Consider the following 25,013-nt stretch of genomic DNA (forward strand, 5'->3'; position numbering starts at 1 on the left):
CAGGGTCCGCTGAGCCACAAAGCCTTTGACGCCTGGTCGCTGTGCTGTTAAAATTGTTACATGAGGCTGTTATATCTGCTGTTATGCACTGTGTGGCAGCGCAATAATAACTGTTGCTAGGCGCTACGGCTGCAACGGGCCGTTCGCTGATCGTCTAAAGCTTCACCAGACACGGCTTCAGCCGTCCGACGCTGCTCCTCTGTCCACGTCTGCTGGAGCTGTAGCATTATGGCCCGGGAAGTCCGGGTGAAGCGTTCCCAGCTCTCAAGGCAAAGGACTATTTCGGTCGCCAGATTGTCCGGCGTGAGTGGGAATCGCCTGAACTCCTTTCCGTGTAGGTCTTCCTCCTCTCGGAAGATTCTGTGCCCCGCTTTCGGATGCTCCTGTACTCCTTCAAAACCCATCTGCTAGGGATATGTAATTTATTTATTTATTTTTTAAATTGTTCTCGATACGGTGAAACTTTCTGGTGTCCCCACCCTGGGCACAGGTCTCTGTCAGGACCGCATTATTGCTGTTGGTCCTTGTTGTGGGTTTTACCATGCGTTTTCAGATTCGTTGATGTATGAAATGCTTTGTCGCACACTTTACACACATAAGGTCGTTCTCCGGTGTGATGGCGGATATGCCTTTGAAGAGCACCTGATTCGTAGAATTTAGAGGGACATTTAGGACACTGATATTTTTTGTCCGCCTCTAACTTGGGTTCGTGAGTTCTCTTATGTTTCTTTAAGCTGCTTTGGCAACTTAAGACTTTGTTGCATAAGTTGCACTCTACATTAGTGCTGCGTGTTCGTCCGGGTCTGGCGGGTGTACGGCGGATGTTGCTTTTAAGCTTTGTTGATGAGGATTGGTGAGTTTTCATATGCTTAGATATGCTTAGTGAACTTAAAACTTTGTTACATATTTTACACTCAACAGTTTTGCTAGGTATTGCTTCGTGGATTCGACGGATGTGGTTTTTAAGCGACGTTTCATCTTTAAAATTAGCAGCACAAATTTCGCACATAAAAGGCCTTTCACCGGTGTGCCTACGAATATGAATTTTAAGGTAAGCAGGTTGCGCAAACCTAGCCGGGCAATAGGTACATTGATACTGTTCGTCTTTGTTGTGGGTTCTACAATGCGTTTTTAGATGAGAGGATGTATAGAACGCTTTGTCGCAAACTTTACATACATAAGGCCTTTCTCCGGTATGAAAGCGGATGTGTATTTTGAGGGAAGATGGGTCGTAGAACTTAGCGGGACACTGAGAACATTCATGTTGTCTGCCATTGGTATGAATTTTTCTATGATGTATCAGGGTGGAATGTGTTTTGAAAGATTTGTTGCAAATTTTGCACTGATAAGGCCTGCTGGGAATTTCTGCACTGGCATGGGTTCGACGAATGTGGGTTTCGAGTGTTGTCGCATAGGTAAATTTAGCAGAACAGTAATGACAAATAAATTGCCTCTTGTCGTTGTGCGTATGCATATGACTAGTCAGCTGGAATGATACAGCAAACGCTTTGTTACAAATTTTGCAAACAAAAGGCTTTTCCACGGTATGATGGGTGCGTATATGAATGGGTAATTTCCCTGCGTGCGCAAACTTCGCGGGACATTGAGGACATTGGTGATATTGATCCTTGTTATGAATTTTGCTGTGGCTGTTTAAAGTTTGTTGCGAAACAAACGCTTTATGGCAGACTTGGCACTCAAAAGGCTTCTCTCCGGTGTGATAACGAAGGTGGACAACTAAACGCTGATATGCCACAAAACTGGTGGAACAGTAGGGGCATTTATGTAGCTCGTCCTTGTTGTGAGTTTTCGCATGTTGCTTCAATGTATCTCGGGTTGTGAACGCGTCGTTGCAAAATTGGCACACAAAAGTAGGTTCCTCGGTGTGAATTCGTTCAATCGGCTCTTGAAATAACTGCAAATCAGTTTGTGGCAGGACTGGACCTGTGCTGGGAGCAGCATCCTTGAGACACTGATGTTCTTTTACCTTGGTGTTCAGTTCAATATCCTCATGTGTTTCTGAATTTGTCGGATGTTTAGCTTCCGTTTCAAGAGGATCTCCTGTTTCATGCACCGTGGCTGGAAGGTCATCATTGTGTTCCAACTTTACTTCCGGCACATCAAGACCGTCGTTGCTATCCAACTCGTGCGCTATGTTTGTCTCTTGTGCATTATATGTATGATCCAAACTAATGTTATCAACATCATTTGTTTTGTGATCCTCGTTTCGCAGTGAAATCAACACCAAATCATCAGTTTGTTGCACGTGTTCATTGGAATATACGACTTTTTCTGATTCCGATTTATCTAATGGCAATTCTGCAGCAAATTTGTTGAGAACTTCGTTGTTTTTAATACACTGGTAACGAAACAGATAGAAGTCTTCCACACGTCTTTTGCAAACGGTACACAAGACCGAAGAAATGCCTGTTAAAGGCATGATCTGAATAAAGGGCAAACAAAGTCATTTTATAATCGACACCAAACAGGTGCTCCGTCGAAAGAAGTCTTACCTGAACACTTGTACAATCAAAGATTTTTTGGATAAGATATTTGCCAACTTCGTCTGGCCTTAGCGGTTCCGAAGCCACATCAGGCGACAAGCACAACCGACACACGCTCGAGTTCCTGGAAAGTAATACTCTTTTGGTTCTAACCAATCCAAATTACTGACTCGCTGCAACTTACCCGGAGGACAATGCTTTTTTGAGGTACATGATAGTATCCATTTCCACGGACAGTTTTAACACTTCCTGATTTTACTTTGTACTGAAATAAAAGAATGCGTCTGTCTCACATTGATTAACTCAGAAAAACGAAAAACGAACAGTTAATAAAACTTCGTTGCTTTATGTTTTCTAGGATTGTGTGAATAATAAACAATCACAAGTTTGACATTACTCGTGAAACGTCATTATTATGTACGCGCGGGTTGCGCAAAGTAGGATCTCTTCCAACAACAAAATTTGAAAAACCTAGAAAATGGTCGGTCGCCGTTGATAGAGTACTCGGTACCTCGGTCTGTGTTCGGTTCGCACGAGGCTCTGAACAACCAATTCAATTTGGTTAATGAGCGTTGTGACAGGGGATTGGCGCGGGTCAACAACCCCGCGGTCCTGCTCGCCTGACTTGCCAGTAAGGCCCCTGTCGGGGAAGAGAAACAGAATATTTCCCGATGCGGGAAATATCCTTTCCTTTTACCCGATCCTTTTTTATTTTTTATAAATGAAAAACAACCCCGCTCATAGAAACAACATTGTTACGGAAGACAACAGAAGATTAACGTTGTCGCTGTTACAGGCCAAGACCGCACGGCGCTTGGAACCAGATAAAAAGAAGTAAGAATAAGTATAGTCTTGCAAAACCATCTGCTAGGAACATGAAATTTATTTATTTTTTAAATTGTTCTCGATACGGCGAAACTTTCTGGTGTCCCCCACCCTGGGCACAGGTCTCTGTCAGGACCGCATTATTGCTGTTGGTCCTTGTTGTGGGTTTTACCATGCGTTTTCAGATTCGTTGATGTATGAAATGCTTTGCCGCACACTTTACACACATAAGGTCGTTCTCCGGTGTGATGGCGGATATGCCTTTGAAGAGCACCTGATTCATAGAACTTAGAGGGACATTTAGGGCACTGATATTTTTTGTCTTTCTCTAACTTGGGCTCGTGAGTTTTCTTATGTCTCCAAAGGCTGCTGTGTGAACTTAAGATTTTGTTGCATATGTTGCACTCTACAGGCTTGCTAGGCATTTCATGGCCAGCGTGGGTTTCAAGCTTTGTTGGTAAGAGTTGGTGGGTTTTCATGTGTGTGGATAGGCCTCTTGGTGTACTCAAAACTTTGTTACATATGGTGCACTCTACTTGATTGCTAGCGTGGTCTCGACTTATGAAACATTTTAGCTTTGTTGTTGAGGATTGATGAGTTTTCTGATGTAGCGCTAACCTTTTTACGGAGCTCAAAACTTTGTTGCATACGTTGCACTTTACGAGATTGCTGTGTGTTTTCACACTGGTGTGGGTTCGACGGATGTGAGATTTCAGTGATGTTTCATCTGTAAATTTAGCAGCACAAATTTCACACATGAAAGGCTTTTCACCGGTGTGCCTACGAATGTGAATCCTTAGGTTAGCAGGCTGAGCGAATCTAGCCGGACAGTAGGTACATTGATACTGTTCGTCTTTGTTGTGGGTTCTACAATGCGTTATCAAATGAGTCGATGTATAAAACGCTTTGTCGCAAACTTTACACACATAAGGCCTTTCACCGGTATGATAGCGAATGTGTATTTTAAGGTAAGGTGAATCGTAAAACTTAGCGGGACAGTGTGGACATTGATATTGTCTGCCATTGGTATGAATTCTTCTATGTTTGAGCAAGATCGTAGAGTTACTGAAAGCTTTGTTGCAGGTTTTGCAAATATAAGGTTTTTCACCGGTATGCCGATTTCGCATGTGAATCTTTAGTTTCCCTGGGGTTAGCAACTTAGCGGGACACTGAGGACATTGGTGTTGTTGATCCTTGTTATGAATTCGGTTGTGGCTGTTTAAGGAGGATCTCGAAATAAATCTTTTTTTGCAAAGTTGGCACTCGAAAGGCCTTTCACCAGTGTGATGACGAAGATGAATAACCAAACACCGCCGCGACACAAAACTTGCGGAACAGTGGGGGCATCGATGGTGTTCGTCCTTGTTATGGATTTTTGCATGTTTGAGCAATATAGCGCGGTTCTTGAACACTTTGTTGCAAATTTTACATACAAAAAGCGAATCATCAGTTCGAATTCGTTCAATCGGCTCTTGAAATAATTTCAAATCAGCTTGTGGTAGGACTTGAACTGTGCTGGAAGCAGCATCCTTTAGGCACTGATTTCTTCCCTCGTTGATATTCGTTTTAATATCCTCATGCGTTTCTGCATTTATTGGCTGTTTAGGTACCGTTTCAAGAGGATCCCCTTGCTCAAGCGCCCCGGATGGAAGGTCATCATTCTGTTCCAACTTTACTTCCGACAGTTCAAAACCATCGCCGCTATCGCACTCATTCGCTATGTTTGTCTCTTGTGCATTATATGTATGATCCAAACTAATGTTATCAACATCATTTGTTTCGGGATCCTGCTCTTGCAGTGAAATCGGCGACATATCATCAGTTTGTTGCACAAGCTCGTGGAAATAACCGACAATTTCTGGTTCTGATTTGACGATAATGCTGAATGACGATTTGCTGAATTGTGTAGCAAATTCATTAAGAGCTTCGTTATTTTTAATACACTGATAACGAAACAGATAAAAGTCTTCCACACGTGTTTTGCAGTCGGTACACAAGACTGAAGCAATGCCTGTTAATGGCATAATCTATAAGGAGAGCAAATAAATTCTTTTTATAATCGTTACGACACCAAAACGTTGATATCCTCAGTCGAAAGATGTGTTACCTGAACGCTTGTACAATCGAAGATTTTTTGAACAAGATATTGGCCCGATGCGTCCTGCTGTAGTGGCTCTGAAGCCACATCAGGCGATAAGCACAACCGACATACGCTAGAGTCCCTGGAAAGTAATACTATTTTAGTTCCAACTGATCCAAATTAGTTTTCCAATTTAGCTTACCCGCAGGACAATGCTTTTTTAAGGTGCATAATAGTTTCCATTTCCACTGACAGTTTTAACACTTCCTGATTTTACTTTGTACTGAAATAAAAGGATGCGTCTGCCTTACATTGATTAACTCAGAAAAACGAAAAAAGAACAGTTATCAATACTTCGTTGTTTAATGTTTTCTGGGATTGTGTGAATAATAAACAATCACAAGATTGACGTTTCTCGTACTCGTTGTGCGTTTTCGAAATGTCATTTTATGCATACGCGTGCTGCACAAACTAGGGTCTCTATCATCAACAGAATTTGAAAAACCTAGAAAATGGTGGATGCTTATTTCAGTTACCACGAGTTGCTGCGACGATAATGATATTGTTGTGTTGTTCGATGATGACTTAAATCATGGTTTTCTTCGCTTTCTTTCGGGTGTCGAGCGTTCACCATAAAGCGCCGTTTACACGTTGCGATATGTCGCAGCAATCCCTTGTATGAAACCAATTGCCACGATATATCGCTACGTGTAGACAGCAAAAAAGGAACAAATTGCTTGTATACGACCAGATTGGCAGATCAAAAAAATTGAATGCGCCGAGCATCAATTTCGGTCCAATCTCCATACATGTGTGCGTGTGCTGACGGTGGATAGACATGTGTGCGTGTGTTGATGGCGGTTTGACATGTTGTTTTGAATGTTTTTAAAGCAAAAGTTTAACGTGAGAATAATGGCTTCGCTTTAAAAGCCATTCCCTCGACCACCGTGACCGATTAGTACTCTTGGTACGTTCTATTTTTTGCTTTGTAACCGAAACGCACAATCCAAAGGCAGACAAGCACAGTGTTTCTTCCATGGCTGTTTGCATGACACTGAGATCTGCGATTGCAAATCGCAACGGTACATCGTGGCGTGTAGACGCTCCACCTTGGCTGCGATATATCACTGCGATTAATCGATACAAGGCATTGCAGCGACATATCGCAACGTGTAAACGGCCCTTAAGGCAGATCCTTGAAAAAATGATTGAGTACAGTTAGAACCCTTACGACACCTTCATCTATTTCAATTGTATTTCCATATGTATCCATGGACAATGGAGACAGCAAGCTGTACGCAATGTCCGACGGACGATCTCACTGTCTTCCCCAAGCTCTGGTGGGCTAGTCATGTCATGAGAATGGCGAACGACGAACCAGTCCGCAATCTCCTTAGGCCGCCCAGAAGGACAAAGGGGCGTAGTAGGCCACTTTTGAGATGATGGAAGTGCGTTGAAAAAGACGCAAAAACGGCCAGGATTACGCTGTGGTGGACGAAGACGCTCGATCGCGAGCGGCGGAAGTAGCCTTTAATGCAGGCCTAAACCGCTCGACGGTTGTAGGCGAATAAGTAAATATTCTAGTCGATAGTTTTAGCCAATTTTTTTTTTTTACTATTTCCAATAATTGTTTGCCGAATCGGATTCGAACAGTTGGCCTTGTTTCTCTGGTAAGTCTACGAATGTGAATCCCTAGCATTACAGGCTAAACGAAGCACTTTATTGTTGTTAGTCCTTGTTGTGGGTTTTACCATGCGCGTTTAGATTGCCTGATGTATGGAACGCTTTACCGCACAATTTGCACTCATAAGGCCGTTCACCGGTGTGATGACGGATGTGCTTTTTAAGAGGACCTGATTTGCAGAACTTAGCAGGACATGTTGGACATTTATATTTTCTGTCCTCCACTAACTTGAGTTCGTGACTTTTCATATGTCCCCATAGGCTGCGAAGTGAACCGAAGACTTTGTTGCAAATGTTGCACTTTGCAGGCTTGTTGGATTTTTCTTCACCGGCGTGGGTTTTAAGCTTCGTTGATGACGATTGGTGAGTTTTCTTATGACTGTATAGACTACTTGGTGAACTTAAAACTTTGTTGCATATGTTGCACTCTACAGGCTTGCTAGGTATTGATTCGTGGGCGCGACGGATGTGGGTTTTAAGTGTTGTTGAATGTTTAAATTTCGCAGCACAAATTTCGCACATAAAAGGTCTTTCACCGGTGTGCTTACGAATGTGAATCGTTAGGCTGCCAGGCTGAGCGAACCTAGCAGGACAGTAGCTGCATTGATGCTGATCGTCCTTGTTGTGGATTTTAGCATGAGTTTTCAGATGAGAAGATGTATAGAACGCTTTGTCGCAAACTTTACATACATAAGGCCTTTCACCGGTATGAAAGCGGATGTGTGTTTTGAGGTTACATGAATTGGAGAACTTAGAGGGACAGTGTGGACATTCATATCGTCTCTCATTGGTATGAATATTTTTATGATGTATCAAGGTTGAAAGTGTTTTGAAAGATTTGTTGCAAATTTTGCACTGATAAGGCCTGCTAGGTATTTTTGCGCTGGCATGGGTTCGACGGATGTGGTTTTCAAGCGTTGTTGCATAGGTAAATTTAGCAGAACAGTAATGACAAATGAAATGCTTCTTTTGGTTGTGCGTATGCATATGCCTAGCCAATCGTGACAAAACAGCGAACGCTTTGCTGCAGATTTTGCAAACAATAGGCTTTTTACCGTTATGATGGGTGCGGATATGAATCGTAAGTTTCGTAGACTGTGCGAACTTAGCGGAACATTGAGGACATTGGTATTGTTGATCCTTGTTATGAACTCTCATGTGAGATTTCAATCCATCTTCCGAAATATACGCTTTGTGGCAGACTTGGCACTCAAATGGCTTCTCTCCAGTGTGATGACGAAGGTGAATAACTAAACGCTGATGTGCCACAAAACTTGCGGAACAGTGAGGACATTTATGCTGCTTGTCTTTGTTGTGAGTTTTCGCATGTTGCTCCATTGTTTCTCGGGTTATGAACGCGTCGTTGCAAAAATGACACACAAAAGGCGGTTCCTCGGTGTGAATTCGTTCAATCGGCTCTTGAAGTAACTGCAAATCAACTTGTGGCAGGACTTGGAACGTGCTGGAAGCAGGATCCTTGAGGTACTGATTTCTTGCCTCTTTGATGTTCATTTTAATATGCTCATTTGTTTCTGGATTCGCTGACTGTTTAGGTTCTGTTTCAAGCGGATCCACTTGGTCTAGAACCTCGCATGTATAGTCGTCATTGTGTTCTAAGTTTACTTTCGGTTGATAAAGACCACCGTTGCTATCGAACTCGTTCGCTATGTTTGTTTCTTGTGCATTATATGTGTGATCCAAACTAATGTTATTAACATCAAATGTTCTGGGAACTTCGTTTAGTAGGGAAATCGATGATGACACATTGCTTTGTTGCACATGTTCGTTGGAATGTACGGTGATTTCTGATTCTGAGTTGCCTAATGGCGATTTGCTGAGTTCTGCAGCAAATTCGTTGAGAACTTCGTTGTTTTTAATACACTGGTAACGAAACAGATAGAAGTCTTCCACACGTCTTTTGCAAACGGTACACAAGACCGAAGGAATGCCTGTTAAAGGCATGATCTGAATAAAGAGCAAATAAAGTCTTTTTACAATCGTTACGACACCAAACAGGTGCTATGTTCCGTCGACAGATGTCTTACCTGAACACTTGTACAATCGAAGATTTTTTGAATAAGATATTTGCCAACTTCGTCTGGCCTTAGCGGTTCCGAAGCCACATCAGGCGACAAGCACAACCGACACACGCTCGAGTTCCTGGAAAGTAATACTCTTGTGGTACAGTAATACAATACCAATCCAAATTACTGTCCCGCTGCAACTTACCCGGAGGACAGTGCTTTTTTGAGATACTTGATAGTTTCCATTTCCACAGTTCAACAGTTTTTACGCTTCTTGATTTTACTTTCTACTGAAATGAAAGGACGCGACTGCCTTACATTGATTAACACAGAAAAAACGAAAAAAGAACAGTTAATAAAACTTCGTTGTTTAATGTTTTCTGCGATTGTGTGAATAATAAACAATCACAAGATTGACGTTTCTCGTACTCGTTGTGCGTTTTCGAAATGTCATTTTATGCATACGCGTGCTGCGCACACTAGGGTCTCTTTCATCAACAGAATTTGAAAAACTAAATATGGTGGAAGGTAATTTCAGTTACCCGAGAGCGTTTGATGATGACCGAATTCATTCGTCAAATATGCACCATTTTGTTGGAAAATGTGTTGCCTTTTTAAAAATACCTTCATAATGCCTCTCTTGTAGAAGGTTTAGTAGATATTGGCTAAAAGCTGGAGCAGTCCATTTTCACAATCCCTTTTTTGATCTCAGTTTTTCATCACTCAGGAAATTTTGTAATGCGCGAAAAAGGTGTCAATCGCTTGGTGCTAGGTCCGGACTATACGGTGGATGCATTAAAACATCCCAACCAAGCTCCCGGACTTTCTGCCGAGTCACTAAAGACGTGCGTAACATTTCTTTGTCCTGGTGGAACACAATTTTTCTTCAATTGGCCGATTCTGGTGGCTTCTGGTAAATTGCTATCTTCGAACGGTGCAGTAATTGAAAGTACAGATCTGAATTTAGTCTTTGGCTACACGAAAGCAACTCATAATAAACGATTCCTTTCAAGTCCCACCATAACCCCAGTAGAACCTTCCTAGCCATTATTTCCACCCACAAGTTTGGCCACAAGTTAAGCTGCTTCACCACGCTTAGACCACGACCGATTTCACACAATATTGTCGTAAGTGACCCATTCCTCATCCCCAGTACCCATCCGTTGAAGAAATGGGTAGATTTCGTTCCGTTTGGCCAACATTGCGCAGATGGAAATTCGAGCCATCATGTTTTTTGCTGTAAATAGGGTGGCGCATAAACATCGAGCTTCTTTGTGAATCCAGCTTTGCGCAAATGGCTTTAAGTTGTTCGATTATTAATCTTTAGCTTCTGGTCGATGCTCTGATTACTAACATGCCGATCAAAACTTTGATTATTTCTGTGCCATTATCGACATTTTCGATGACGTGTCTGCCTAAGCTTTAACAAAAAAAAATAACTGAAACGGGTCAACGAAACCAAAATTTCACCTAGCTAGAGTATCGGGACCATAAACACCATGCACAATTTCAGCGGCCTAGCTTGAATTTTCACCATTTTCAAACATAAACTGTAAAATATTCCAAATTTTCTCTTCGTTGACCTCCGATCTCCGATCTCTTCCGACCTCCGTTGACTGTACGATCGATACTTCACGAGATATCGATCACTAAAGGGATCTATCGTGAAAAACGTCCATGACTTTTCCCCAACCTGATATATGGCAAGGTTTTTCTATATGGATCGTTTAATGAACTTGTGGATACTTCTTTATATTTTAGAATGCCAGTAGTTTATTTTAATAGCAAGTCAGTTGTTCAGAGACCTGTTCTCAACAAAATACGCTACCTGGGGTATACGTTGTCTCTTCCGGCTTTCGTACTTCATTCGGTTCGGAATCCATTCATGTGGGTTTCTGGACTTTACCCAGGATTTACCAGGAAGCTTTTAATATGAACTCTTTTCACTGGTGTGAGTTACGATGTGAGCCTTTAGCTGTGACGTGAGTTCGAACTTTCTGTTACACTGGGACATTGATGTTGATTTTTCTTTGTATGAATTTTAACGTGTTTGTTAACATCTCCTAATGAGTAGAACGCTTTACTGCAAATTTCGCACCTGAAAGGTCTGTGACCGGTGTGCCTACGAATGTGAATCTGGAGCCTTCCAGGTTGAACAAACCTAGCTGGACAGTACCTGCATTGATGCTGTTCGTCCTTGTTATGGATTTTAGCATGCGTTTTCAGATGGGCGGGTGTATAGAACGCTTTGTCACAAACTTTACACACATAAGGCCTTTCACCGGTATGATAGCGTATGTGTATTTTGAGGGCAGATGGGCCGTAGAACTTGGCGGGACATTGAGAACATTCATACCGTCTTTCATTGTAATGAATTCTTCTATGTATGAGCAAGCTTGTAGGTGCATTGAAGGATTCATTACAAATTTTGCACTGAACCGGCCTGCTGGGTGTTAGTTCGCTTTCGTGGGTTTGACGGATGTGGGTTTCAAGCGATGTTCCATAGGTGAATTTAGCAGAGCAGTAATAGCAAAGAAAAAGATTGTTCTCGCTATGCGTATGCATATGCCTAGCCAATCGTGAAAAAAAAGGAAACGCTTTGTCGCAGATTCTGCAAACAAATGGCTTTACATGATGAGTGCGGATGTGTTTCGTAAGTTTCGTAGACTGTGCGAACTTAGCGGAACATTGAGGACATTGGTATTGTTGATCCTCGTCAAGAATTCTTGTATGAGATTTCAATCCACTTGCTGTTGCATGCTGTTTGCACTTGTTAGGAATGTCCTGTTGGTCCTTGTTATGAATTGTAACATGTTTGTTCAGGATACGTCGCAAACGGAAACTTTTGTTACAAACTTTACATGCGAATGGTTTTCCAGGGATGTGAGTAAGAGAGTGGATTCTGAGCGCCGTGAGTAGACCGAACTTAGCGGGACAATGGGCACATTGATGCTGTTGGTCTGTCTTATGAATTTTAACATGTTTGTTCAAATCTCCCGAAGTAACATACGCTTTGCCGCAGATCTTGCACACAAACGGTTCGGTGTGCGTACTAAGGTGGGTTTTAAGCGCCGTTGACTGAACGAACTTGGCAGGACATTGAGAGCAGTGATGATACTGTGGTTTAACGTGAATTTTTAGATGTCCGTGTAGGTTGCTGGGTGCATTGAATGCTTTGTTGCATACTTTGCATATATAAGGTTTTTCACCGGTGTGGGTACGAATATGGATTTTGAGCGCCGCTGACTGAGCGAACTTGGCGGGGCATTGAGGGCATTGATGATATTGGTCCTTGTTGTGAATTTTAACATGTGCATTCAAATTGGTTCTTGTAGCAAACCTTTTTTCGCAGATTTTGCACACAAAAGGTCTCTCGTCGATGTGAGTAAGTTTGTGAATTGGCGGAAACGAAATATCTAGCTCAGCAGGACCATTTGAATTTTGGGACTTTTCTTCATTGATGTTCATTTGAACAGTTTGGTTGGTTTCATCATTAAATGGGTGCAAAGATTCCATTCCAAGAGGATCCGTTTGTTCTAAACATACACGATTTGATTGATTTTCACTGTGTTCCCAGTTTACTTCCGGAGGATCGATTCCGTCATGGTTTTGGAACTCGTGCTCCATGTTTGATTCTTGAATGTTGCAACACTTTTGGTTCTGCTAGAAGTTACACAGTGCTTAGAAGTACCTTAGTGCAATTATTGTTGGCCTACCAGTTTGTTGCACAAGCTCGTTTGAATACACGACTTCTCCTGATTCCGATTCGTCCAATGGCGATTTGCTCAATTCTGCAGCAAATTCGTTGAGAACTTCGTTGTTTTTAATACACTGGTAACGAAACAGATAGAAGTCTTCCACATGTGTTTTGCAGTCGGTACAAAAGACTGAAGCAATGCCTGTTAATGGCATAATCTATAAGGAGAGCAAATAAAGTCTTTTTATAATCGTTACGAGACCAAAACGTTGATATCCTCAGTCGAAAGATGTGTTACCTGAACGCTTGTACAATCGAAGATTTTTTGAACAAGATATTGGCCCGATGCGTCCTGCTTTAGTGGTTCCGAAGCCACATCAGGCGACAAGCACAACCGACACACACAAGAGTCCCTGGAAAGCAATAATGTTTTAGTTCCAACTGATCCAAATTACTGGCCCGATGCATCTTACTCGGAGGATAATGCTTCTTTGAGCTGGATGAGTTGCGTGGTTTTGCGCAGTAATCTGGATATACGTGTGTGCTTCGTGATGGTCACACAGTAGACATCGACAGTTGGAGTCAGTTGGAAGTCGACTTGGAAGGAGAGTAAGCCGGAAAATAAAGTTTTTGATCGTGCGCGCGTGGATTCGATAAGGCAAAACTACTTTTCGTGTATTATTTTATGGGTCGCGACTCAACACCGATGTAAATTCCCCAGGAATCCCCATTCCCATTAGGAAAAAAATCGCGTGACGGATGAATTCGTGAGTTACTTTGCCCGTTACGAGTGGAAGAGCGAGAAAGGAACAAACATGTTCGAAGGAGCGAATGAAACGACACCACCCGGATTCTGCGGAAGCGCGAGCTTGTGGGCCCGAGGGGGTAGGAACGAGGAAGAAATTGAGTGCCGGATGAATTCGTGAGTTACGGACAAAATGAATTCTTGTGGACAAAATGAATTCTTGTGGACAAAATGAATTCTTGTGGACAAAATGAATTCTTGTGGACAAAATGAATTCTTGTGGACAAAATTCACGAGGAAGAAATTGAGTGCCAGATGAATTGTCAGGTTCGTCATCAAAGTTAGGTTCGCAGTGAGAAGTGACAAATACTTTATTGACTGATGACATATCGATGTTGCTATAAAGTAATGTTATTATGGACGCTAACGGTTGCTATATTCCAACAGTTTTCATTTCCACCAACAGTTTTTACGCTTCTTGATTTTACTTTCTTCTGATATTAAAGGACGCGGGCTGCCTAACACTAATTAACTAAACTAAACACATAACGAACAGTTAATAAAATTTTGTCGCTTCATATTTTCTGGGATTGTGTGAATAATAAACAATCACAAATCTGACGTTCCTCGTGATTCGGTTTCGAAATGTCATTTTATGCACACGCGTGCTGCGCAAAGTAGGGTCTCTATCATCAACAGAATTTGAAAAACTAGAAAATGGTGGAAGTTGATTTTAGTAACCAACTTCTAGTAATTTTAGTAGTTAATTGAGTTATAATAAGTGAAATTTCGCAATCCAAAATACGAATCCTCGATATGCGATTCTCTCGTCAGTTTTATCTATTGTTTATTGAACGAAATCATCTTTTTGACAGAGCACGGTTGGCAACCTAATCAAATCCATCAAACCTAATAAGCAATAATCGAAAAACACAACTTTATGCTTTTCGTCGCAATAATTCGCGGGTAACTGAAATCAGCCTCCACCATTTTCGAGGTTTTTCAAATTTCGTTGATGAAAGGACCCTGCACAAGCACGCAGCCATATTAATGACGTTTCGAAACTGTACCACGAGCACGAGGAACGTCATTGTTTATTATTCACACAATCCCAAGCAACAGAACGAATTCTGAACGTAACAATAGTATTTTTGCATTTGTTTTTTTGAGTTAATCAATCTAAGATAGTCGCGTCTCTTCACCAATTCATCTTAAAGTAGAAAACATTCTTGGAATTAAGAAGTGTCAAACATAAAAAGTGAATATGGAAACTATCATGCATCTCAAGGAAGCATTGTCCTTCGGGTGAGTGGCATTGCTACAAGTTGCAATTTGAATCACTTGGTATCAAAACAATCTTATTTTCCAGGGACTTGAACATGTGTCGTTTGTGTCTGTCGCCTGATGTGGCTTCGGAATCACTAACGCAGGACGAATCGGGCCAATATCTTATACAGAAAATCTTCGATTGCACAAGCGTTCAGGTAACACATCTTTCGACGGAGCATAGCACTGCTTGGGTGTCGGGATGATTATTAAAAGACTTTATTTGTTCTTCGTACAGATTATGCCATTAACAGGCATTGCTTCGGTCTTGTGTACCGACTGCAAAACACGCGTGGAAGATTTTTATCTCTTTCGTTTCCAGTGTATTAAAAACAACCAAGTTCTGAACGAATTTGCTGCAGAATTGAGCAAATCGCCATTAGTCAAATCAGAATCCCAAATTGTGGAGCTTCCGCTCGAGCCTGTGCCACAAACTGATGGTCCAATATTTATTTCACTAAACGAGGATCCCCCAACACATGAAGTTGATAACATCAACTTGGATCATACATATAGTGCAAAAGAAACAAACATACCGGACGAGGTTGAGGGCAATGATGGTTTTGATCTGCCGGAAGTGAAGTTGGAACCCGATGACGAACTTTCATCCGAGACTCTTAAAGAAGGGGATCCTCTTCAAACGGCACTTAAACAGCCGACTAAAACAGAAACACATGAGGATATTACAATGAACAGCATTGAAGAAAGCAATCAGTGTCCAAACTCTCCTGGTCCGAGCACAGTTCGAGTACCGCCCGAAGCCGATGCACAGTTATTGCCAAAGCCGAAGAAACGTGCTCACATCGGTAAACCGCCTTTTGTATGCAAAACCTGCAACAAAGAGTTCAAAACGCGGGATAAATTTACCCAACATACAAAAACTCACAATAAGGACGAGCAGCACCAATGCCCTCACTGTACCGTAAGTTTTGTGGCTCGTCAGCGTTTACTTATCCACCTTCGTTATCACACCGGTGAAAGACCTTTTAAGTGTCAAGTCTGCCACAAAGCGTTTGTTTCGCAACCAATCCTAAACAGCCACAGCAAAATTCATAACGAGGATCAACAATACCAATGTCCTCACTGTCCCGCAAAGTTCGCGAGTAAATCGAGAGTACCGATTCACATCCGCACGAATCATACCGGCGAAAAGCCGTTTATTTGTAAAGTCTGCAACAAAGCATATGCTGCCTCATTCCAGCTAACTCATCACATGCACATTCATAGCGAAAACCAGCGGTTTCTTTGTCATTGCTGTTCCGCCAAATTTAACTATGCGTCAAGCCTGAAAGGTCACCTTCGTAGTGCTCACCCCGGTGAAATCCCCAGCAAGATTTTTGAATGCAAAGTTTGCAACAAATGTTTCAAATCATCGGCCAGCTTGCTGTTACATAGAAAAATTCACACCAATGATAGACGGTATCATTGTTCTCATTGTCCCGCTAAATTCTACAACTCATCTTCCCTCAAAATACACATACGCTGTCACACAGGTGAAAGGCCTTTTGTGTGTAAAGTTTGTGACAAAGCGTTCTATACACCCGCCCATCTGAGAGGGCATGCTAAAACTCACAACAAGGATGAACAGCATCAATGTAGATACTGTCTTGCTAGGTTCGATGAGGAGAAACAGCTTCAGGATCACATTCTTACGCACGGCGGCGAAACTGCGTTCATTTGCAAAATATGTTCTGCCAAATTCTCCCATGCGAAAGCGCTCAAAAGCCACATCCGTCGAGCCCACGGCGCCGAAGAATTACCTAGGAAAACTGTAGAGTGCAACATATGCCACAAAGTTTTGAGTGCACAAAGCATAGCCAGACATAAGAAATCTCACCAACCTCTCAAATCGACCAAGCATTTAGAATGCAACATATGCCACAAAGTCTTAGGTGCACTAAGTAGCCTACATAGACACAAAAAGACTCACCAACCCAAGTTAGAGGAGGACAAAAAGTATCCGTGTACTCAATGTCCCGCTAAGTTTTACGAATCAGGTGCTCTTCAAAGGCATATCCGTCATCACACCGGAGAACGTCCTTATAAGTGTAAAATATGCGGCAAAGCGTTTCATACATCAACGAATCTGAAAACGCATGGTAAAACCCACAGCAAGGGCCAGCAGTATCAATGTAGCCACTGTCCTGCTATGTTCGCTCAGTCCTCGCTGCTTAAAGCCCACATGGCCAGTCACACTGGCGACACGTCTTCTGTTTAATAGTATTTCATGCAGTCCTTGGCAATGTCCAATAATCCAAATAAATTACTTCCCAATCAAAGGAAATTTAAACGTAGGAATCAATCAACTGATAATCCTGAAGTTGCTAGGGTATCCTGTCGAAAAGAGGTCTCCAAATTGATTAAATATCGAGTATAAAAATAGGCCAGATTCGTGAAATAAATAAATTACTAGAGGCCAACTCTCTGAATCCGATTCGGCAAGCGATCAATGAAGATAGTGTAACAAAAATTTAAAATACAAAAATAATTAATTGGCCAAAACTAACGACTGTTATAGTGCTAAAATGAACTCTGATAAGACTGCTTCAAATGCAAAAATACCTTGCAATAAATTTCGTTTCCCTAGCAGATGGATTTTGAATGAGTACAAGGGCATCCGAAAGAAAACGTAGCAAGCGCCGAATTGCGCAATAATCGATAAACAGAACAATATGTTTTTCACCGCAACAGTTCATAGGTAACTGAAATCAGTTTAAACAATTTTTTGGTTTTTTAATTTCTGTCGATGAAAGAGGCAAGAACAATTCCACATCACGCGTCTATAATAATGACGTCACGGAACCGAACCATATGAGAAACGTCAAATTTGTGATTGTTTATTATTTACACAATCCCAGAAAACATGAAGCAACGAAACTGTTCGTTTTTGGTTTTTCTGAGTGAATCGATCTAAGGCAGTGGCTATGGAAACTATCATCCAGCTCAAAGAAGCATTGTCCTCCGGGTAAGATACATCGGGCCTGTAATTTGGATCAGTTTAAAACTAAAGAACTAAAACAATATTGTTTTCCAGGGACTCGAGCGTGTGTCGGTTGTGCTTGTCGCCTGATGTGGCTTCGGAACCACTAAAGCAGGACGCATCGGGCCAATATCTTGTTCAAAAAATCTTCGATTGTACAAGCGTTCAGGTAACACATCTTTCGACTGAGGATATCAACGTTTTGGTGTCGTAACGATTATAAAAAGAATTTATTTGCTCTCCTTATAGATTATGCCATTAACAGGCATTGCTTCAGTCTTGTGTACCGACTGTAAAACACGTGTGGATGACTTTTATCTGTTTCGTTATCAGTGTATTAAAAACAACGAAGTTCTCAACGAATTTGCTGCAGAACTCAGCAAATCGCCATTAGGCAACTCAGAATCAGAAATCATCGTACATTCCAACGAGCATGTGCAACAAAACAATGTGTCATCATCGATTTCACTACTAAACGAAGTTCCCACAACATATGACGTTGATAGGATTAGCCTGGATCACACATATAATGCACAAGAAACGAACATGAAGCACGAGTTTGATAGTTGCGACGGTCTAGATCTGCCGGAAGTAAAGTTGGAACAGAATGATGACCTTTCTTTTGAGACTTTTGAAGAAGGGGATCCTCTTGAAACGGAATCTAAACAGCCGACAAATCAAGAACCGCTTGAGGATTTGAAAATGAACAGCAGTGAGAAAAGAAAACAGTTTCCCAAGTCTCGTGGTCCTAGCACAGATCGAGTGCTGCCTCAAGCTGATGCACAGTTATTGCCAAAGCCGATGGAACGTGCTCACAGCGATAAACCGCCATTTGTGTGCAAAACCTGCAACAAAGAGTTCAAAACCCGAGAATACTTGAACCAACACACAAAAACTCACAACAAGGACGAGCAGCATAAATGCCCCCACTGTTCCGCAACTTTTGTGGCATATCAGCGTTTAGTTATCCACCTACGTTACCACACCGGAGAGAGGCCTTTTGAGTGCCAAGTCTGCCGCAAAGCGTTTGTTTCGCAACAAATCTTAAGCAGCCACAGCAAAATTCATAACAAGGATCAATATTACCAATGTCCTCAATGTCCGGCGAAATTTGCACAGTCTGGGAAAATACCGATGCACATCCGCACCCATCATACCGGCGAAAAGCCTTTTGTTTGTCAAATCTGCAGCAAAGCATTCGTTGCCTCATTCCTGCTAAAGGGTCATATGGATTCGCATAACGAGAACAAACGTTTTCTTTGTCATTACTGTCCAGCTAAATTTTGCCATGCAAGAACGCTTGAAAGCCACATCCATCGAACCCACGGCATCGAAGAAATACCTAACAAACCCGTAGAATGCAACATATGCAAAAAAGTTTTAAGCTCGCTAAGCAGCCTATGGCGACACAAGAAATCTCACAAACCCAAATTAGAGAAAGACAAACGATATCAGTGTCCCAAATGTCCCGCTAAGTTCTATGAAACAAGTTCCCTTAAAAGACATATCCGTCATCACACCGGAGAACGGCCTTTTAAGTGTAAATTGTGCGACAAAGCGTTCCATACCTCAACCAATTTGAAAACGCATGGTAAAACCCACAACAACAGCACCAAACCACCAACAGCAAAAAGGACCAACAGCAAAAAGGATGGTACTGTCCTGCAAGGGTTCGCTCAGTCTACGCAGCTGAAGGCTCACCTCGAAACTCACACCGGTGAAAGGAGTTCAGTTTTTGAAGCTTTTGTGGGGAATCCTTAGCAATGTCCAACGAACGAAATAAATGGTTTCCGAGTTGAACGAAATCTAAAGTAATACTGTCAACGTAACTTGCCGCAGCTTGGGTATCCTGACGGAAAAGGGTCTTCAAACAGTTGACTAAATTTCTAGTGTTGAAGTAGGTCAGATTTTTGAATACGATTCAGCGGCAACATCCAAAGTAGAATGTAATAAACTGTTATTCCGGTTCGCACTCGTTCCATGAAACCACTTGTTGGACTTTTGTCTACGGCTGAGGCGCCCACTGGCCTGATGACGAGGCACTGAAATACTTCTCCGAATGAGTGACAGTGTAGTAAACAGTCGAACCCGAACCTGGATCTATATTGTCATAATTTGTCGATTTCGTTACACCATTACTCTGGGCATGAGTCATCCGATCCAGTATTCTTATTATGATGCATTCTGCATGCAACCGGCTGATGATTTGTCTACCCTTCCGGTTCTTCTACGGGGGCAAAGATCCTTTTGCGCACTTTTAATCCGGCAAGTGGGACAGAATGGTGAAGAGCGGTGGCTCGCAAGAAATATTGATGGACACATTGCGCCACTTTCCATCATCCATGCACCCATTTTTTTATGGGTTGACGTCGAAGATGATTTCGACGCTTGTTTGTTTGTTCGTGGTCCATCAAACAAGCAGCAAAACAGTCTCAGTTCGTAACGTGCAGTTTGTTTACGTGTGTCTTTTTATTTTACTTTACTGTACCTGGCTGTGGCGTCCAGCCGTTAATATGCAGTTGGTGATCCATTCAAATGCCAACGCTCTTTGAGGCGTCTACGCGAATTGTTGTCGCCTTCCGACTTGCTTCTACATTGTCCCACATTTCGTTCCGAGAATTCAAGACCAGATTTTTATATTTGCTTCCGATTCCCATCTCATCATCGAAGAGAAATAGGTTCTTTACGAGAGAGAGAGAGCGAGAGCAGAGAAAGAAACCCTTGCTTTTCAAGATTGTGGCAATTACGACTTTGCTGCTGTTGGTCAAGAACCTATAGTCGTCCTTGTTGCTCTCTGGCCTGAATGCTCTGATGTGGGAAAACGTAAACAAAACCTGAACGAAGTGTTGCTGTTAAATACGCTTCGCTCAGCACAGTTGTCGTTACAACAAAATCGTCAATGTTCCGGAGAGGTTGTAGTGAATCGGGTTGTTGGACAGAGTCCTTATCATTTTACGTTTCTGCGTGTGTGTGTGTGTTGCTGTAGTGTGTAATTTGGGTTTTCTTTATTACGACCAAACGTACGCGTAACGCCCCACGAACACAAAACAGACTCCTTTGTTACTACCTCCGTGAAACAGTGCTCTGCTACGCATTTTGCGACCAACGCTTGAAAGGTAGGAAGACATTTTACTTTTTGATGCCCCCTTAAGATCCACTGTCGATGTTGAAATAGATTGCCCAAACCCAAAATCAAACGATAGGCGAATAGGCAAATAAGTCACATTGGGCGAAAAACAATACAAACTTTTCCCGTTGAATCACACTTACAGACGCCCAGCTACTGTGCTTACGCGACGCATCCGATTCACTAGGCGGAACAATGAAGCTTCTCCTACTCATCGTCTCGTTCGTGGCCGCGGCCAATGCCGTTTCCATTTTCAATTTGGTGAAGGAAGAGTGGACAGCGTTTAAGGTAACTTTCTTTTGTAAAATTTTACTATCATAAGGGAAAGAAAACGCGGAAATCAACGTGCGGAGTGCGCTCTGCACTGACCCAACTGGCGTTCGGTCATCGGTCCGGTGGCACCTTTCAGGAAATAAGACAACCACTGTTTGCAACAACTACCCTTTTGCCCTCGGAAATAATCAAACGCAATTAAACCGCAAAACAAATCACGCAGGCAGCGCTCATTTGTTGTGGCGTCATCACTCGTCGTCGGTGGTGATGAGAGCGGTTTCAAGGGTGTTGCGCGATTACGAATCAGTAATACGCCAAAGCTAAAAAAACAAATCAGTTTTCGTCGCGGACCAGCTGTGTGTACGAATTCACTTTTCTGGGTCATCGGACTGGACGAAGTTTGCGGATCGCGCGTCTACAAAATGGCCTGCAATGATGCTTCGAAACGTCGGAAGAGGCTATCTCTGAGTGCGAACAGAACCGAACCCATACACAGAAAAGTGGTTGTGTAAACGATGGTAGTGTTTCGCACCAAAGTGCCGCGGACATTCTCACCTTTTGTCTTTTACTCTGTCGATTTGGTTGAGTGTGTAGGTCAGAATCGCCTCTTTTTCAGTGGCCAGGTGTATGTTCGAATGCGTTCTCAGCTGGGTTTTATTTATTCTGGGTCCCGCTCTTTTGTTTTGTGTATGACGCATACAAGGTTGTTGCTATACTTTGTCTCTGGGGTCTTTTTTGGTTGGTAAAATCTTTCGTCCGTTCGTTTTTTAACCATAAAGTTGGTTGGGCGGAGAACCAAACATAAAGCCTTGCGAAGCCAGCTGCGATTCGGGCTGAAAAACATGAACCGGTTTCGGATGCTACGGCAAGGTGCGAATCGGTTATGAATTCACATTCTCGAAAAAACAAGTAAAGCAGAAGATTAAGCCGCACCTTGGTCAAGGGAGCACAAATTCAGCATAAAAAGTTGGAGATTGAGAACGCAAAAGAATATTATTCGGTTTGTCGGAACATCCAAAATAGGCTATTGAGCGAGTAAGACTTTTGGCCGGATAATCCGGTCCAGATTTGGATTTTAAACACACAATACGTTGTGCGTGCGCTCAGGAACTGATGATGGCACAACCGCCTAGAGAGTGTTGTTTCCTGTTGCAACCAGTTTTCCGGATCGGACGATGCTCTTCTACCATCCGTTTTGTCCCCGTTCCAGGCGTGTGCCCTGTTCGTAGCAGTTTTGTGACGTAAATGACGCAATCCCGTCAATCATCTCGTCATGCTTATCATCCGGAGAGCGGCCTAAATAGGGCAAGCGTTTGCCGGGTTTATTAGAAAAAAGAAATGGTTGATAAGAAAGCGCAGAAACTATAATGTTAACCGAACAAAGGGTCATTCCGCTGCTGATTTTGTTCACTGCGTGATAGTATCCCTATGCATGAACATACGTGTTTGACTCTGCATAAGCGATTAGACAAAAGTCCAGTCTAAACAAGTGCTGGCGAAATTGTACCAGTCGTCGTTCGGCTGGAAACTTAGCAGCAATGTGAGGTTATCGCCGCGTGCCACACATTAAAACGTTACCCGCTCCGTGCACGTGGCGTGTGTGAGTCATGTCGGATCTTTCCTACAGCAAGTGTTCGCTAAAATACTGCAAACGAAGTAAACATAAGCTTCCGCCATCACCAACATAGCCAGCGGCCATCGCCATATCGTATAAAAAAAATGAAGCCCCGCAAAATGGCAGCGCGTTTACAGCAGACCGTGCAGTTATGTTGGTGTTGGCGGAATTGAACTGTATTTTGCCGAACGAAGCAGCTCCTCAAATACATTGCTTCGACTTGCTATAGATCGACTCTCCGTGACAAATTCAAAACAAAAAATAACCTACACATGATGCAGCACCAGTAAAATGACCCTTTGGCAATGGACAAAGAAAACGCGGCACTGGGTATGCCTACCGGAAGCTGCAATTTTGTGCGCCACCATATCAGTTGACTCACGACGACGCCCCTTCTGGTACAGAATGCTCGGGACCCTCACGGTTCCACCTCCCGTATTGTGAGCAAAGAAATTGCTGGGATACTTATGATGCTGGTCAATGATTGATTCGGTTCATTACCATGTCTGTGTCGCTATAGTCTTAGTTTTGGTTTTTTTCTTCTGCTACAGATGCAGCATCGTAAGAAGTACGACAGTGAGTCAGAGGAACGGCTTCGCATGAAAATCTACGTCCAAAATAAGCACCACATTGCCAAGCACAATCAGCGATACGACCTTGGCCAAGAGAAGTATCGCCTGCGGGTGAACAAGTACGCCGATATGCTGCACGAAGAGTTTGTGCACACGCTCAACGGGTTCAATCGGTCCGCTGCGGCCAGAGAAGGCAAGAGGTAAGAATTGGATGCCGGTGCGGGTCGTTATGTGGCGCGCTATGTTAATATGCCGTGTGTTTATGCTATACAGCTTGGTAGCCGGCGAGCTAATTCGCATCGATGAACCAGTTTCCTGGATTGAGCCGGCAAACGTTGAGGTACCGAAGACTGTCGACTGGCGGGTAAAGGGTGCCGTAACACCGGTAAAGGACCAAGGTCAGTACTGCGCGATCCGCCAAGGTTATGGGGAGCAATTACTAATCGATCGTTATTGGTGCGTTTGTGTGTCCTTGTTCGTCCTGCAGGCCACTGTGGCTCATGCTGGTCATTTTCGGCCACTGGTGCGCTGGAAGGACAACACTTCCGCCAGACGGGGAAGCTGGTGTCACTGTCGGAGCAGAATCTGGTAGACTGTTCGAGCAAGTACGGTAACAATGGTTGCAACGGTGGCATGATGGACAACGCGTTCCAGTACATCAAGGACAACAAGGGCATCGACACGGAGAAGGGATACCCGTACGAGGCGATCGACGACGAGTGCCACTACAATCCGAAGGCGGTCGGTGCCACCGACAAGGGCTTCGTTGACATTCCGCAAGGCGACGAGAAGGCCCTAATGAAGGCTCTCGCGACCGTTGGCCCAGTATCAGTCGCCATCGATGCGTCGCACCAATCGTTCCAGTTCTACTCCGAAGGTGTTTACTACGAACCGGAGTGCGATTCGGAGCAGCTTGACCATGGCGTGCTGGCGGTCGGCTACGGAACGTCAGAGGATGGGCAAGACTTCTGGCTGGTGAAGAATTCGTGGGGTACCACCTGGGGCGACAAGGGCTACGTAAAGATGGCCCGCAATCGCGACAATCATTGCGGTATTGCCACCCAAGCTAGCTACCCATTAGTGTAAACAGAAACAGAGTTTACAAGACGCGCAAGAAGCAACCCGTCTTAGTAGAAATCTGTTTTACGTCGTGTGATATGTACATTTAAATGTTTTGCCAAAAGAAGGCCAGCAGGAAACGAACCCCACTTCCTCATCGCGTATCTCTCGCAACAAAACATGTGGACATTGCCATACACTCTTCTTTCTTTTTACTTCCATCTCATCATGTCATGATGCTCACATCTGCGAACGTAGGCGATCGACCGATCGAAATCAACAATAATTCGTTGAAAATTCGCAACCGAGAAGTGTGTTGCAAATGATAAGCAAGCACGTTCTCCTTTTCACAAGTATCTAGCTTTAATTGCTCGAGAGAGAGCGAGAGATGATCAATAAATCGGGTACACCAACGAGAGCTCTGGTTATTGAAAAAGTGTTCGCTGCTTGTGAACGGCAGGTGCGTGTGACGTGTTGCAGTATTTTTGAGAACCGCTTGTCTC

At 43.1% G+C, this 25,013-nt stretch overlaps 6 protein-coding genes across 8 annotated transcripts; 2 read left to right on the plus strand and 4 right to left on the minus strand.

Annotated features, from left to right (window-relative positions):
- Positions 1–416: 416 nt before the first annotated feature.
- Positions 417–2,717, minus strand: LOC128278453 (zinc finger protein 14-like). Its single transcript, XM_053017183.1, has 3 exons — positions 2,689–2,717; positions 2,514–2,520; positions 417–1,705 (listed from the first exon to the last, which is right to left on the minus strand). The coding sequence occupies exons 1-3, from the start codon at positions 2,715–2,717 to the stop codon at positions 509–511; spliced, it is 1,233 nt and encodes a 410-aa protein (XP_052873143.1). The 3' UTR covers positions 417–508.
- A 752-nt stretch (positions 2,718–3,469) lies between these two features.
- LOC128278455 (zinc finger protein 26-like) lies at positions 3,470–4,776 on the minus strand. The gene is made up of 2 exons (XM_053017184.1): positions 4,763–4,776; positions 3,470–4,655 (listed from the first exon to the last, which is right to left on the minus strand). Exons 1-2 carry the CDS (start codon positions 4,774–4,776, stop codon positions 3,470–3,472), a joined length of 1,200 nt encoding a protein of 399 aa, XP_052873144.1.
- A 2,240-nt stretch (positions 4,777–7,016) lies between these two features.
- Positions 7,017–10,620, minus strand: LOC128267580 (zinc finger protein 883-like). Of its 2 annotated transcripts, XM_053004454.1 has the most exons (3): positions 9,322–10,620; positions 9,138–9,252; positions 7,017–9,057 (listed from the first exon to the last, which is right to left on the minus strand). In XM_053004454.1, exons 1-3 carry the CDS (start codon positions 9,360–9,362, stop codon positions 7,138–7,140), a joined length of 2,076 nt encoding a protein of 691 aa, XP_052860414.1. In that variant the 5' UTR covers positions 9,363–10,620; the 3' UTR covers positions 7,017–7,137. The 2 variants fall into 2 exon arrangements, with proteins under 2 accessions (XP_052860414.1, XP_052860415.1); XM_053004455.1 differs by lacking the exon at positions 9,322–10,620 and having other exon boundaries at positions 7,017–9,079; positions 9,138–9,236.
- A 175-nt stretch (positions 10,621–10,795) lies between these two features.
- Positions 10,796–13,561, minus strand: LOC128267581 (zinc finger protein OZF-like). Its single transcript, XM_053004456.1, has 3 exons — positions 13,287–13,561; positions 13,112–13,226; positions 10,796–13,031 (listed from the first exon to the last, which is right to left on the minus strand). The coding sequence occupies exon 3, from the start codon at positions 12,741–12,743 to the stop codon at positions 11,088–11,090; it is 1,656 nt and encodes a 551-aa protein (XP_052860416.1). The 5' UTR covers positions 12,744–13,031; positions 13,112–13,226; positions 13,287–13,561; the 3' UTR covers positions 10,796–11,087.
- LOC128267579 (zinc finger protein 345-like) lies at positions 13,294–17,448 on the plus strand. Of its 2 annotated transcripts, none has more exons than XM_053004452.1 (4): positions 13,294–13,580; positions 14,729–14,863; positions 14,928–15,042; positions 15,123–17,448. In XM_053004452.1, exons 2-4 carry the CDS (start codon positions 14,823–14,825, stop codon positions 17,100–17,102), a joined length of 2,136 nt encoding a protein of 711 aa, XP_052860412.1. In that variant the 5' UTR covers positions 13,294–13,580; positions 14,729–14,822; the 3' UTR covers positions 17,103–17,448. The 2 variants fall into 2 exon arrangements, with proteins under 2 accessions (XP_052860412.1, XP_052860413.1); XM_053004453.1 differs by lacking the exon at positions 13,294–13,580 and adding an exon at positions 13,852–13,885 and having other exon boundaries at positions 14,779–14,863.
- A 3,285-nt stretch (positions 17,449–20,733) lies between these two features.
- On the plus strand, positions 20,734–24,778 carry LOC128278238 (procathepsin L-like). The gene is made up of 5 exons (XM_053016917.1): positions 20,734–20,980; positions 21,137–21,279; positions 23,431–23,651; positions 23,725–23,849; positions 23,939–24,778. The coding sequence occupies exons 2-5, from the start codon at positions 21,187–21,189 to the stop codon at positions 24,535–24,537; spliced, it is 1,038 nt and encodes a 345-aa protein (XP_052872877.1). The 5' UTR covers positions 20,734–20,980; positions 21,137–21,186; the 3' UTR covers positions 24,538–24,778.
- The last annotated feature ends 235 nt before the right edge of the window (positions 24,779–25,013 follow it).

This window comes from Anopheles cruzii, chromosome 2, assembly GCF_943734635.1.
Source record: "Anopheles cruzii chromosome 2, idAnoCruzAS_RS32_06, whole genome shotgun sequence".
In the NCBI taxonomy this organism is placed as follows: domain Eukaryota; kingdom Metazoa; phylum Arthropoda; class Insecta; order Diptera; family Culicidae; genus Anopheles; species Anopheles cruzii.

Excerpts from the sequence above, each read along its gene's own strand:
- LOC128278453 (XM_053017183.1), bottom strand. The coding sequence starts at position 2,717 with ATGTACCTCAAAAAAGCATTGTCCTCCGG.
- LOC128267580 (XM_053004454.1), bottom strand. The coding sequence starts at position 9,362 with ATGGAAACTATCAAGTATCTCAAAAAAGCACTGTCCTCCGG. Across the intron at positions 9,253-9,321 it reads AAAAAAGCACTGTCCTCCGG|GAACTCGAGCGTGTGTCGGT; the intron begins GTAAGTTGCAGC and ends ATTACTTTCCAG. Across the intron at positions 9,058-9,137 it reads TCGATTGTACAAGTGTTCAG|ATCATGCCTTTAACAGGCAT; the intron begins GTAAGACATCTG and ends CTCTTTATTCAG.
- LOC128267581 (XM_053004456.1), bottom strand. The coding sequence starts at position 12,743 with ATGGAGCACGAGTTCCAAAACCATGACGGAATCGATCCTCCGGAAGTA.
- LOC128267579 (XM_053004452.1), top strand. The coding sequence starts at position 14,823 with ATGGAAACTATCATGCATCTCAAGGAAGCATTGTCCTTCGG. Across the intron at positions 14,864-14,927 it reads AAGGAAGCATTGTCCTTCGG|GGACTTGAACATGTGTCGTT; the intron begins GTGAGTGGCATT and ends CTTATTTTCCAG. Across the intron at positions 15,043-15,122 it reads TCGATTGCACAAGCGTTCAG|ATTATGCCATTAACAGGCAT; the intron begins GTAACACATCTT and ends TTCTTCGTACAG.
- LOC128278238 (XM_053016917.1), top strand. The coding sequence starts at position 21,187 with ATGAAGCTTCTCCTACTCATCGTCTCGTTCGTGGCCGCGGCCAATGCC. Across the intron at positions 23,652-23,724 it reads GCGGCCAGAGAAGGCAAGAG|CTTGGTAGCCGGCGAGCTAA; the intron begins GTAAGAATTGGA and ends TATGCTATACAG. Across the intron at positions 23,850-23,938 it reads AACACCGGTAAAGGACCAAG|GCCACTGTGGCTCATGCTGG; the intron begins GTCAGTACTGCG and ends TTCGTCCTGCAG.